General features: G+C 35.4%; 4 protein-coding genes across 4 annotated transcripts; 2 read left to right on the forward strand and 2 right to left on the reverse strand.

Moving 5' to 3' along the window:
• The first annotated feature begins 113 nt into the window (after positions 1 to 113).
• F08G12.3 (RasGEF domain protein) lies at positions 114 to 1968 on the forward strand. The gene is made up of 5 exons (NM_077486.6): positions 114 to 533; positions 581 to 766; positions 1020 to 1370; positions 1418 to 1644; positions 1690 to 1968. Exons 1-5 carry the CDS (start codon positions 161 to 163, stop codon positions 1768 to 1770), a joined length of 1218 nt encoding a protein of 405 aa, NP_509887.2. The 5' UTR covers positions 114 to 160; the 3' UTR covers positions 1771 to 1968.
• Positions 1910 to 5730, reverse strand: F08G12.1 (Rab-like protein 6; the record flags this gene model as incomplete). The annotated part of the gene is made up of 14 exons (NM_077487.6): positions 1910 to 2357; positions 2402 to 2569; positions 2928 to 3059; positions 3108 to 3178; positions 3248 to 3411; positions 3458 to 3605; positions 3797 to 3840; positions 3886 to 4020; positions 4078 to 4181; positions 4226 to 4343; positions 4394 to 4623; positions 5205 to 5354; positions 5445 to 5551; positions 5601 to 5730. 14 exons carry the CDS (start codon positions 5728 to 5730, stop codon positions 2151 to 2153), a joined length of 1908 nt encoding a protein of 635 aa, NP_509888.1. The 3' UTR covers positions 1910 to 2150.
• Positions 5731 to 7212: 1482 nt separating this feature from the next.
• vhl-1 (von Hippel-Lindau tumor suppressor homolog) lies at positions 7213 to 8375 on the forward strand. The gene is made up of 3 exons (NM_077488.6): positions 7213 to 7363; positions 7413 to 7608; positions 7828 to 8375. Exons 1-3 carry the CDS (start codon positions 7226 to 7228, stop codon positions 8016 to 8018), a joined length of 525 nt encoding a protein of 174 aa, NP_509889.1. The 5' UTR covers positions 7213 to 7225; the 3' UTR covers positions 8019 to 8375.
• Positions 8376 to 8545: 170 nt separating this feature from the next.
• F08G12.5 (RING-type domain-containing protein) lies at positions 8546 to 10142 on the reverse strand. Its single transcript, NM_077489.5, has 4 exons — positions 10023 to 10142; positions 9422 to 9613; positions 8971 to 9120; positions 8546 to 8918 (listed from the first exon to the last, which is right to left on the reverse strand). The coding sequence occupies exons 1-4, from the start codon at positions 10077 to 10079 to the stop codon at positions 8760 to 8762; spliced, it is 558 nt and encodes a 185-aa protein (NP_509890.2). The 5' UTR covers positions 10080 to 10142; the 3' UTR covers positions 8546 to 8759.
• Positions 10143 to 13023: the final 2881 nt, after the last annotated feature.

Raw genomic sequence — 13023 nt, forward strand, 5'->3', positions numbered from 1 at the left:
ACTTTTCTTTCCTCCCATGCTGAATCTTTTGTACATTATATCAGTTTAGAGTTTTTTTCCGTTTCTCATTGTTGCTTTTTCGTTTTGATTGTTTTACATATAAATTCATATGTTTTCAGATACTCAGAATATATTTCTCAATCAATTCATTGCGGCACTGATGTTGCAAAGTGATCAAGAGCAATTGCTCCAGGCGCAGCAAGCGTTGAACAGGCTGAATCTTTATCAAATAACTCAGCGAATTGTTACGAATCAACAAAACCAATTTGTTACCCAACAACATGATCAATCAGTTCAACCAAACCATACAAGCAGCCCGGCCTACTATGACGAAAATATAAGAACACGAAATGAGGAAATAGACGGAGCGATTGAGTATCACAGAAATATCCAACCTTTGGAGCACATATCCACTTGTATACTCAATCACATTAATCAATTCTCAATGCAGGAAAAAATGGAGTGGTTACACGACCGACCAAAAGCCGTTGAGACTTTGCAACAACGTTCCACTGTTCTTCTGCATGAATTAAGTAAGTCAATTGTTAACACCAATAAAATAATGTAACAATAATTTCAGCAAACGTTGATGACTTTTCACGCTTGTTCGGTCTCATGAATTTTGGCGAGCGCCAAGTGGGTCTAACGTCAATCCAACAAGAGTATCAGAAAATCCATGCTGTTCTTCAAGAATATCTACAGTTCCAGCAAACTAAAACTATATTGCTTTTGGCTGCACGAATCTTTGGATCGTCTTTACTCAATGGTGGGTTTGAGTTTACAATTTTTACGTGCTGAGTTGTACATCAAAATTTTAACTTTCAAAAAATATAAATTAAGTATTTTCTAGCAAACAAATTGTCAACGTTAGCGTATCTAGCTGAATATGAAATTTGGTTGTTTAGTGCCATTTTTATTTTTGTTAACAATGAAAACTTTGAAGCTATATTTATGTAAAAGTCAGCTAATTAAGCAACAAAACTACAAAATATGGAGGTTTACGTAGAATTTCAATTCAGCAGTTCCAAATAATCAGCTTGCTCAACTGATGTACACTTTCCCGAAACCTGAAGGTGCAATGCAAACCCTCAATTATAATGTTCACAATGGGCTTGGACCATCAACACTCAGCTCACCAGGAAAGATTAAGGAGAAAAAAAGCTTCACCCAATATAGGAAGATTAATGAACGGTTCTCTCAAACAAAATCACCTACCTTATACACAAACATCTTCGGCGAAACTTCGATGTCAGTTATGAACGCAGCCAATGCCATCAGATCCTGGGAAGACAGAAAAGCTGTTGCAGAGCATATTCATACCTATGTTGAGAAGAAAAGTTTACTTCACGAATTCGTTCGCAAAATTTCAAGTGAGATTGAGTTCAAGTTTATAAAAGCGTCAATACTTTTTTTGCAGATATTGGACTTCGAGAGCTCAGTGGTTTCTTTGGGGCAGCAAGAAAACCACTTCCATGGGATGCAAAGGAAAATCAAATCTTTGAGATGGTTTTCCCAAAGTTAGCTGTCTTTTTATACGCAACAAATCGAACCCCACATGTCGTCGCAGAAATGGAGCTTCTCTCTGAACATCAATACGATTTCAAGAAACATTTCAAAACGGCCAACAAGAAAAAATACAATCCAGTGAGTTTCAAATGAATTGTGTTCGTTACTCATTGTTACTCTCAGAATGGGCTCTGTTATTTGGAGGATATTCTGGATGTCTTCGAGGGACAACAGAGAAAGTATCCAAACTGGGATACCAATTGAGTCAAATTATACTCCGGTCATTTCAATTCGCCAATATCTCCAATTCATGTTCTGTGATGCCATCTTCAATGATCCCCGTTATTTTTAATTTCCTGAATATCATTTGTCATTTGATTTTAATAATTTATTCTCGACACATTTTTTTACATTCTTCATTCAAGTAAGGGCATAATAAATAATAATAAACTTTAATTACATTTTCTGTTTCTTTTCCAAGAGCTCTAACCATAAAATAAAAATGATTTAAGCTTTTTGTGAAACTTGCGTATTGGAAAACAAAAAACATATTATCGAGCTGCACCTTGGCAATGATTTGGCAAAACTTGATAAAATGCCTGACCGAGTTAGTGATTGATATAAGTTTTCAGTAGCCAATTTGCTTAAAGTGGATCATAGCCGCCACTGGCAACGTTATCATCGGCAGGACCTAAAAAGTCTTCGAGAAGAGATTGGGATGTTTTTTCGGCAGCCTTCTTTTTTGGAGTTTTCTTGGATTTCTTTGTCAATTTTTCTTCCTGCTCAGCTTCCTCCTCTGCCTTCACCTTTTTCGTACTTTTTTTGGTCTTTTTCTTTTTCGTGATTTTTTCCTGTAAATGAACATTTAACTTTTTTCATGTGAAAGTAAACGTACGATTTTATCGATTTCTTCCAAAGAATCATCCAAATTCACCGGTGTTCTAGACTCCGATGATGGTTTATCGTCGGAAATAGGTGCGAAAATGTCCAATGTTGGCTTTGTTATAGGTTCCGGAAGTTCCACTCCGAATTCTTCGTCGCTGCTGTTGTGTTGCTCAGGCACCTGAAACAATGCTTTAAAGATTCGATGGATATGGTATGATATCAAATACAAACGGAGTAAAATTTCAAAAAAAAAACAGGAAAATGATTTAGTATTCACAAAAATAACCGAACGGTCAAAGCCGGTTTTTAAGATGCCTGTTTTATTTTCTGAAAAATTGCTACACTATAATTATTTTGAAAATTATGATACAATTGTTCACTGCCAATCTTCGAATTTAAAATGGAAATTTAGTTTTTTTATTGAATGACAAAAGGTCGAGCACGTTATTAGATTTTATTTACTGAACGTACACTAAAAATTACTAACATTTTTTGTTTTAAATATATTGCTTTTATATTACATTAAAAATTCTTACCGTATTAGTTGACTTTGGTGACTGGTCATCAGAACCAAGCCAAGCATCCAAATCGTCTGACGTCATGGCAACTGTTAAGGGGTTGTTCGTAGGAAGTGGTGGTGGTGCTTCGAATTTTGGACTTTCAAAGCTCTGTAAATGTTTCTTGTTTATAAAATTCCTCTCTCGAAATAAGTGAACCTCTGATGCAATTGGCGGTTGTTCAATAACGGGCGAATCGACGTCATCGTCATGGACTTTAACATGATACGCTGTAAACATGAAATTCAAACACTTATAAGAAGTAATAACATCAAATCATCGTGACTATAAAAACTAACCGATTGGAGTTGACACTTCTCTTTCCACAGTTTCGGGTACTGCCAACTTCTTCAAATTCGACTGTACTTTTCTCTGCTCTCCAGCTTTTGCCATTCTTTCCATCAACTCATCGTCAACTGAGAAATCCTCTTCGAACTTCCAAACCATGTTATTTTCAGTCTCACTAAAAAAAGTTAAATTGATGATTATAATCCATACCCAGCTATTACCTATCACTTTCGCTTTGTTTGGGTTTAGTAACTCCATGGTTTTTTGTTTCTTGTTTTTCCCCTAAAAAGGTGTTGATACCGTCTTCATCTTCATCACCAACCATCTCGAAGGAGTGTTTACGGGTTGTTTCAGATGCAGGTTGTGTTGCTAAAAAAATATATATTATTGAAAAAATAAACACGGCATTCGTATGTCATTCATCCACAACAGGCTGTCAATTTCTTGAAAACCACGTTAAAAATGTTGTGACACTTTTGCTCAAATTTGTTTCTGAGATTCACAAACAGACTTCCGATTTTTTACTGTGACAGTTTTCCACTCAAAATGTAAATTCGTACCATTATTTTCTGACTGATCTATATTCGCGCGTGGAATCGTCGGTCTGAAATATTCTAAAGTAATTATTTCAGGTTCCTATTTTTCTCACGGCGTGAGCCTTTGTCCTGGAATTGGTTGTCCGCCACCCATGACTCTTCCAGACGTTTGTACAGCACCTTGTCTTGCCATTTCACTCTTTTTGTCTGCATACTCTCTTCTCTTCTGGTTCACAAGTTCAATAAAACTGAAAAATTCAAATTCTATTTTAAGAGTTTTTCGTAATATTCATGACTGCGCTTACGTGTCATAGTCGGCCTCTGGGGTCTCCTGATAGCAGTCAAGCTCGTGATAGCTAGACACAATTTCTGATTTATTCGTTTCTAATTGTCTGATTAATGATTCACGCTGAAACGTCATTAGTGAGAACTTGAGTAAAAACAAAATAATACCTGAAGGCAAAGGAAAGGGATGTTGAAAAAGTGATGTACGAATTTTAGTCCAAATGCATATCGCATTGATGCCGGGGCAAAACGAGCACGTGGAGAACCATCTGGGGAAGGATGACTACTGAAAGCAAAAATTCAGATAAATTGTATTTTTGAAAATGAAAATCTTACCTATTGAACAGCTCAACAAATGTCGAGCACTGTAGATCGGTGACTTGACGGTGATGACCCATGTCTCGACGATTTGCCAGAACAAGAACAGGAATCTTGTTCGGAACTTTCACAATCTCCTTTTGTACATACTCCCATGTCCACGTTTTTGTAATATCAAATACAAAAATGACACCATTTGTTCCTTTGTAAACATCGACAAAACGTGCATCGCAGGCTGTGTCCTCGTACTGAAATATGTGGAATATTACTGATTTTGTCAATAAAATTAAAGTGTGTTTGTTGAAATTTTAGTTTGAAATCAAAAATTTATCATGCTGTTAAGTTTTTGTTTCTTGATTTGAACCCATGTCAAACATTTGATGTGGAAACGGTAATTTACTTGAAATGAATTTGCAAAATCCAGTTTAACTAATTTTTGGCATTTTGGATGTTTCTAAATTAGTTTAACTTTAAACCTTTTGTCCATTCAAACCACTGACATTGATTCTGAAACTAGTTTAATATTAGCTCAGAAAGATTGATACGCATTAACAAATCATGTTGTTATGTTTTCAACCTATCATTTCCCACGCAAGTCAAATACCACACTCTACATATCGATGAGTTTTCTGAACTATTCGTGAAATGCGCTGTAACCGGTTTGTTGCAATATCACTTTGCATTTTTTAAACGATTTCTTATTCCGTTACCAGTGTACAAACATTGTCGGAAAATTCTTTCAAAGATTTCCATTCTTCGCTGAGGATATTTCTTCTTTAAACTATTTTCAGTTGTACGCATTTCTTAAGTTTTTCAATTTAAGACTTACATCTAAACCATCATTTTTATCCATCCCATTGTTCGCCAATTTTAACTTGTCATCCTTGACCCTTTTCTTAGTGGATTGATCTACAATATCCCAAACATCAACTTTGACAACGTCATCCGTTGCGCGATAGTTCCAGTTGATGTTGGCTACCTGGAATCAAACTTTGAGTATTTTTCAAATTTTGAATTTTTTGATGCAAGCAAAGTCTGTATCCATATCCAAGCAAATACGAGATCTTACTTGAATCTCTTCGGTTGCCACGTATTCCTCTTGAAATGAAAGCCCTTGAAGTCGTTTCCATAGACAAGTTTTACCGACGTTTCTGTCTCCGCGAATTACAATCTTCACTAAAAACATTTAATTACCAGAAGCAGGTGAAATGGAAAAAAAACTAACAGTTGTACTGTACTCCTCGAGCGAATTTTCTCTGCAATTCCGCGTCGACTCGTTGTACACCTGACGGCATAACAGTCGACTTGTTCTCTTCTTTGTCACCACCCAATTTTTTTCGTATTGCGGAGAACATCTGAATAATTTTTTGAAGAAGATTTGTTTGGTGCAAGTGCAAGTAGTGCTCAAATAACATTCAAAAAAGGTATTATTGTCTTGAAATAAAACAAGAGGAAAGACAGTACGTCTTATCAAAAATTGACAACAAAAAGATAAGATTTCTTATTGTTTTTATTTGTAATCGGTACATTGAACGAATTAATGGAAAAATTGGAAAAATTGAATTATCCGTACTTCGTTTTTTGAGCGAAAATTTTATGTTTTCTTCACACAACGGGGTTCCATTTGGCGTATCGCTGAAAAAACACGAATTCATACTTTATTCAAAGCTTTTTGACGGGTCCTGTGTATTTATTTCATTTACAACACTGAAGCTGAATCCAATCAAATCCTAGACGCAACGGATCACCAGAAGATCATCAGTAACAAATGATAAATGGAATTTGTTATTCTACCATGTCATGACCATCTTGTTCTGTCCTGTAATTCAACTTTCCTCATTTTATTTTTAAAATTTTTTGTTTTAAACGAAGAAATTTAAATTAAACTAGGCGTTTTGAAAAAAAAAATCCGTCAGTTTTAAAAAGTATTCTTACACAAACTTTTGACTGTGTTTTAAAATTTTAAATAATTTGTTTTCCAAATTAAACAAAAACTCACGTTGCATCAGGACTGAAGTGTCATAAACCGCTGTCAATCGGAGCACTGTCTTTGTTTTATCCAATTGGAGTTTTCATTTATAAAATGATTTTTGTGTGATTTTTTGCAAGCTGGCGTACAGATTTTCTTAATTGTCTGGCAACCCTTAGATTTTCTTCACAACTGATGTTAATCCCTGAAACAAAAAGTACGGTCAAGGCAACGCCCTTAAATCAATATTCAGGCAGAAAAGAAGTGTGCGGAGAAGAGTGTTCGACGGCAAGCAATACACTGGAGGCAATAGGATAGACGTGGTGGCCACCGAATGAATAGGGAGGCCTCTTTTTTGCAGGAGGGCTCTTTTCGTTTATATGCCTCGGTGAGCTGGCACTTAACGTTTTGTGTCGTTCCAAACCTAATAATCGGTGAAGACAACAAAAAATTGGTTTCTGATCAGACATTATTGGAACTTGTGTTTCAGATTTATCAAAATTATTGCAACTAAATTAGATTTGAAAAAAACAACTCAACGAACACATCATTTTCTGTTTTCAATCAATAAATAAAATCAAGTTAGAAAACATTTTACAATTATTGTTGAAGTACATTAATAAATTTTCAAAATAATAATTAAGCGTCGAGGTAATATCAATTTAGGTTGTTCTACACATCGTATTCGTGGCAGAGCTAACAAGAAAAGGCCGGGGACTAAGAATCCAGCCGTCTCGGCCCTCAGTCCACTACACCCGTCCACCTCTTTTTCACAGCGTCTTTTTTATTGATTAATACCTGGTCCTTTCGTGTTACTTTAAACGTTTAATTATTCATTATGATATGTGAAAAATATGTTTTTATTGGTTTTCAGAAGAAAAATGTCAGACGGTTCGATGGATGATGATGGAAGGTTATTTCCTGACTTGGGCTCATCAACACATGACAATCGAGAGATACGTGTTCGTTTCCTAAACAGATGTGCTTACCCCGTGGACGTGTTTTGGCTGAATCCATCAGTAAATTTAATTCTTACACAACGAAAAAGATAAAATCCTTAAATTACAGAAACAACCGACAAAATACGGAACACTTGCCCAAAAAAAGTATTTAGACATTAAAACTTTCAAGGATCATCCATGGGTTGCTAGGAGATCCTTTGATGGATGCAAAGTATTGGTAAACGAAAAAGAAGTATTCTGGCCGGAGCCAGCTCCTCGAATGAATTTGATTGTTCGAAATCATTGTGTCATCACAATGAAAGGTAGGCTTTTTTATTTTTAAAAGGTTACATAGAAAAATGGAAAAGAAAACAATTGAATAAATAATCAATTTCTTGAATTTTCCGACGTTAGTTTTACGATTTCGTTGTCACTTACTCAGTGAGTGGTAATAATGCAGAATAAATCGAATCACATGTTTCCCCATTTCTAACGATTAATTCCTCTTTGCACCTCACTTTTAACTGTTAATATTTTTTCAGTTCAATCCTTACGAGAAATTGCCGGACGTTCGTTCTTACGGCATAATCCAACTGAAGTTCCAAACAAAATCAAAGGACTTCCACGAGAACTACAATTTGAAGTCAAACATTTTCTGGATAGAAAACAAGAATATTCCGAAATAGTCTGCCGTTCAATTCCTCCTCCTGGACCCCAGAGACCTCAGCAATGATTCTAATTGTATATAGTTTCGAAAATTGTCATGATAGAAGCAATTCCATTCCCCATACGGTCGTTTTCTCAAAAGTAGCATTGAATACTGTTAATGATTTTTTCACCATTTTTGTCACAATTTTTGCTAGCATTTGTGGTAAAGTATTTTAAAAGCGCAAAAGTTATGTTGGCAAATGATGTTCTGTAAGATAATTTATTATATTTCATGTTACATTCGGACTGAAGTACAAGAAAAATTAATATGGTCAAAGGTACACACGACTTTCTAATTTCAAAAACAAACAATTTACAATTGAAAAAATTGGAGAGCAGAAAAATCAGCTTACGGCTTTTTTGCTGAAAATAAATTGATTTCAGATTTTAGTGCTCAATTCCCAGCGTTAGAATTCATGAAGTTTCGCATGCAATTTCAATATTTTTGTTATCATCACTCAAACCAATTGTTTTTGATTTTAGCAATTCAAAGCTTGTTTGTTCTCACAAGAACGCGGAACACGAAATGGAATATTCTTTCAAAATATTTGCATTTTACCAATTTAATATCCAATTCATTATTTATTATAATAATTTTTAACCGCATAAAACTTAGAACAAAATTTGAAATTCGATGACCCCTATTTACAACTAGTTGGACATAGGTAATGAGTATCAGCATCTAACCGGTTCAATAGGTATTATACAACAACAATTAAAAAAAAGGAAAATACTTCTAAAATTCTTAGAATAGCTATACAATAATTCAATTTCCAAACATTGTCGACAGGATAATGTAGACAATAATGAAAAATGTTATAGCAACATAATTATAGTACTCCTTTCTGCGCATTTCGTTGATTTCTCGTTTTAGACTATCTGCTTTTCGTTCCAAATCAATGCATTTGACGCGGAGTTGTTCATTCTAAAATTTATCAATTGTTTGCAAATATTGTTTTATTATTGATGTAACTCACTGATGCATCCAAAGTATTATCATACGCTCTTCTTGATTTTTCCTCCTCTCTCGATAGTTCGTTAATACTATCCAGTACGTTTTTCAGTGTATAATTCTGGATAACCTTGCTCATGCTGACACGCTTCCGGCAAATGGGGCAGTGAAACGACTGAAACACAGAGTGAAATCCTATTATATTAGCTTAAAATCTGCATACGGTTTTTTGAAAATACATATTCCATAAAATCTTTGTCCCGAAATGTTCTCGAGAAACAAGTCTGCGGACCAAGAGTTCCTGTTAGAATTAATCAATTGATATTCCATCTAACAAAACGAATTTTGAAAAGTAAAAAGTGCGCACAAAACTGAATTTCCCATTTACCGCTTCACTAACACAACACGGAACCCAAAGACCCTTTTCTCAAGACCATGCTTATAGAGGAATTACAATTACGGTTTACAAAACTTACATTTCGGTTTGGTTCTCTTGTATCATTCATCACTTCCGAATGAGCCACTTCTTCAATGCATCTATGACAGAATGAATGACCGCATGTCAGCGTTTGAGGGATTCCTTGAAATATGTTGAGACAGACAGCGCATCGTAATGTTTCTACATCAACTACGCATACATCAGCCTCGTCTAGGGATTTCAGTACCCGCTGAAATACATATATTCAACTCGAATTTTTTATTGTAGTAAATTAAATTGAAACTCTGCTCAACCATAGAGTTTTTCACCTGACCCGAAAATTGTTAAATAAAGTTTTTCTGATTGCTAATCGGTCTCAAATTGGATTCTAAAAACAAACAATGGTTGTCTTTCTATTTTCAAGTAACCGGGTATTTTTTGATTGAAAGAAAGAATTCAAATAATTTAAGTAACGTGACGATTTGAAAGAGAGCTATCATAATTTTGAATATAATAGTGAAGTATGTGTTTCCGTTCGCAAACTTCAATTTAAAAAAATTATTAGTATTTGTACATTTTTACACTTAAAAAACTCAATAAGTGTTTTTTTTTCTTCAGAAATATTCAATTTTGAAAATTGTAATTGATGTAAAACTCACTTTTTTATCCGCTTTCTTATCATCCTTTGGAATAAACCTGCGAAAAAATCCATACATGTTTTGTTTCACGTTCTGCTTCATCAGAATTAACTACCTGAAAGCATCCCTATAAATCTGAAGCAGAAATATTAAGTAATAAAAATGGCCAATAGAAACTTTAACGCAACGATAAAAGGACACAACCGGGCTCGAAATCGATGTGGAAAGGGAATGTGTTGCCTGCGTCTCTTTTGCGCGTTGATCTCTTACGATTAAGTCAGTCGGGGGCAACCCGGGAACACAAAACAACCAAGAGACAACAAGTGAAGAGGACGAGGAAAAATATCACTGGAACGATCAACAAAAGTGAAGAAGTGGAAAAACAATTAGTCCGAATGATACTTGAAAAACATTTATGATTGGAGAAAAGAGGAAAACTACAGATTAATCGTACTAACAGACAAAATGGACTAAATGACCAAAACATGTTTCATTAAGATAGAGAATGAACAGAGAAAAAAGTACACCGTGGTACTCTAAAATTCTCTATTTTCTCTATACTCCAACATGTTCTTTGTACCCTGATATTTGTGCGGGAACAGAGAAGAGACGGGTACAAAATATACGTGTATACAAACAAAATCAATTCAAAACGAAAAATAAAATGTTAATTTTAACATTGTTTAATGATTCTATTTTATCTTCTGATGTATAAAACTGACAGTCACAGACATGACATCATTTTCTAACCGCATTTTTGAGTAGTATTTCATTGTCAAACACAAATTTCATAAATATCAACTGTATTATCAAAGCCAGTAGAATTGATTGGAGATTTTGATAGAATGTAACAATCATTGATCCACTTTTGCGAATTTTCTTCAATGAAACCAATAGCGGTGCAGGTGTGCTGAAAAATAAAGTATGGAGAGATAGATGAAGTTTGAGTGAGATTTGTTAATTTTTACCTTCTATTTAAGCTTTAGTGCATTCATTTCTAACAAGGAACAACACTTTTTCACTGTTAAATGAGAAATATAGATATATGTGTGTTACAGTGCTGGCCAAAAAGATATCCACTTTTGGTTTTTTGTGTGTAACTTTTTTCTAAGTGGTTATTTTGTTTTGAAACTTCACCACAGTGTTCACAAAATCTAAAAACACAATATTCATCAAAAATGTTCAACAGATTTTGAAAAAACTTCAGAAAAATTCAAAAAAATCGAAAAACTAGAAATATTGAAAAAACCGAGGTTGCAAGGAAATGACAATTAAAGTACCGGAATATGAGCAATTGGATTTAAAAACAACATAATTATGCTTAATACTTTGTCGCGTATCCGTTTGCATCAATAACAGCTAGACAACGACGTGGCATCGAGTCGATCAGCTTGTGAATAACTGACATGGGGATAGCTTTCCAAGCGTTTTCCAACTGGTTGAATTTGGCATCTGCATTTGAAGCCCGAATACCTCCAAGACGTCTTTCCAACTCTTCCCACAAATGCTCTATTGGATTCAAGTCCGGAGACTGACTTGGCCAATCGAGCAAATGCACACGACAAGGTTGAAACCAGGAACGCACATGAAGAGAAGTATGCTTAGGATCGTTATCCTGCTGAAACACGAAGCCACGGCCCACATTTTGAAGTGCCCAGGGTCGCATTGTAGTTTCCAAGATGTTTTCGTATTGAAAACGATCCATAATGCTTTGGATTCTCCTTAGTGGGCCCATGGAAGTGCTGGTGAAGCACCCCCACACCATGACGCTCCCACCTCCATGCTTAACGGTTGGGCATTGATACTTTGGAGAGTACCTAGAGCCAACAGGACGACGTACCCAGGAATTTCCATCACTCCCGAACAAATTGAACTTGCTTTCGTCAGACCAGATGTGTTTAGCCCATTCCTGACGTCCCCAACGAAGATGCGCTTTTGCCCACGCAACTCGAGCCATGCGATTTTTCTTACTGATGAACGGTTTCTTGACTGGCTTTCGTCCGTGTAGTCCTGCTTGCTGTAAACGTCGACGAACAGTTCGTTTACTTGGTACAGGTTCATTTGGAGAACTTATAATCGTTTGAATATCCGTGGCGGTCCTATGCGGATCTTCTCTTGCTGATCGGAGGATGTTGCGATCCATCCTATGGGTTGTCACTCGAGGCCTGCCGGGCGAGATTCTCAAAGCGACGGATTTCTAAACATTTATTATTAAAGAATAATATTTTTCGAACTCACCTCAGTTTGGTACTTCTTGATTACTTTCCAAATAGTCGACGGAGAACGTTGAATTTGCAGCGCGAGCATTTTCGTGGGTGTTCCTTGTTCGAAGCCAGCTACAATGGCTTTCTTGACGTCCAAGGAAAGATTTTTACACCCAACAGATTTTACCATACCTTAAAAATAATTTATCAACCAAACAAATCCAGTGCAACAAACAGAGTGCGTTTTATTGATAATTCAAAAAAAATAATGAAAATTGGAAAAACGAAAAAATCAAAAAATTGAAATAAAATTCAGAAAAAATCGATAATCATGTAATGTTTGGTCCGCAAATTTGCGTAACATTTCGCTTTATGCACACGGAAAAATTCAAGTCAAATGGATGCTTGAGAAAAAAGTTACACACAAAAAACCAAAAGTGGATATCTTTTTGGCCAGCACTGTACATGCCGCTTCCTTTAATGGTAGAGAAATTGTAGAATCGGAATTTAAAATTCTAAATTGTTCGATAATTTTGTAATTGGCTGAAGACCTTTGTATAGCGAACATGTTTTTAACCTCTGCGGCTATTGATCAGATGAAGCACCTATCGAAAAATTGTTTCGAAAAAAAATGCGCAGTAATAGCCGATAGTGTCAACTCTTGCTTTTGACAACTGCCAAACATTTTAAAAACTATGTAGTAATTACTGAACTTCCCGTCAATATTTTCTCCTACATAGTGAAGTGGATCTATTTGTTGTGTTGCTTTGCAAAATTTGTAAGACGTTCACTTTTTGAGCTCAGAATTTGACTACACC

The sequence above is a fragment of the Caenorhabditis elegans genome, chromosome X (assembly GCF_000002985.6).
Source record: "Caenorhabditis elegans chromosome X".
Taxonomy (NCBI): Eukaryota; Metazoa; Nematoda; class Chromadorea; order Rhabditida; family Rhabditidae; genus Caenorhabditis; species Caenorhabditis elegans.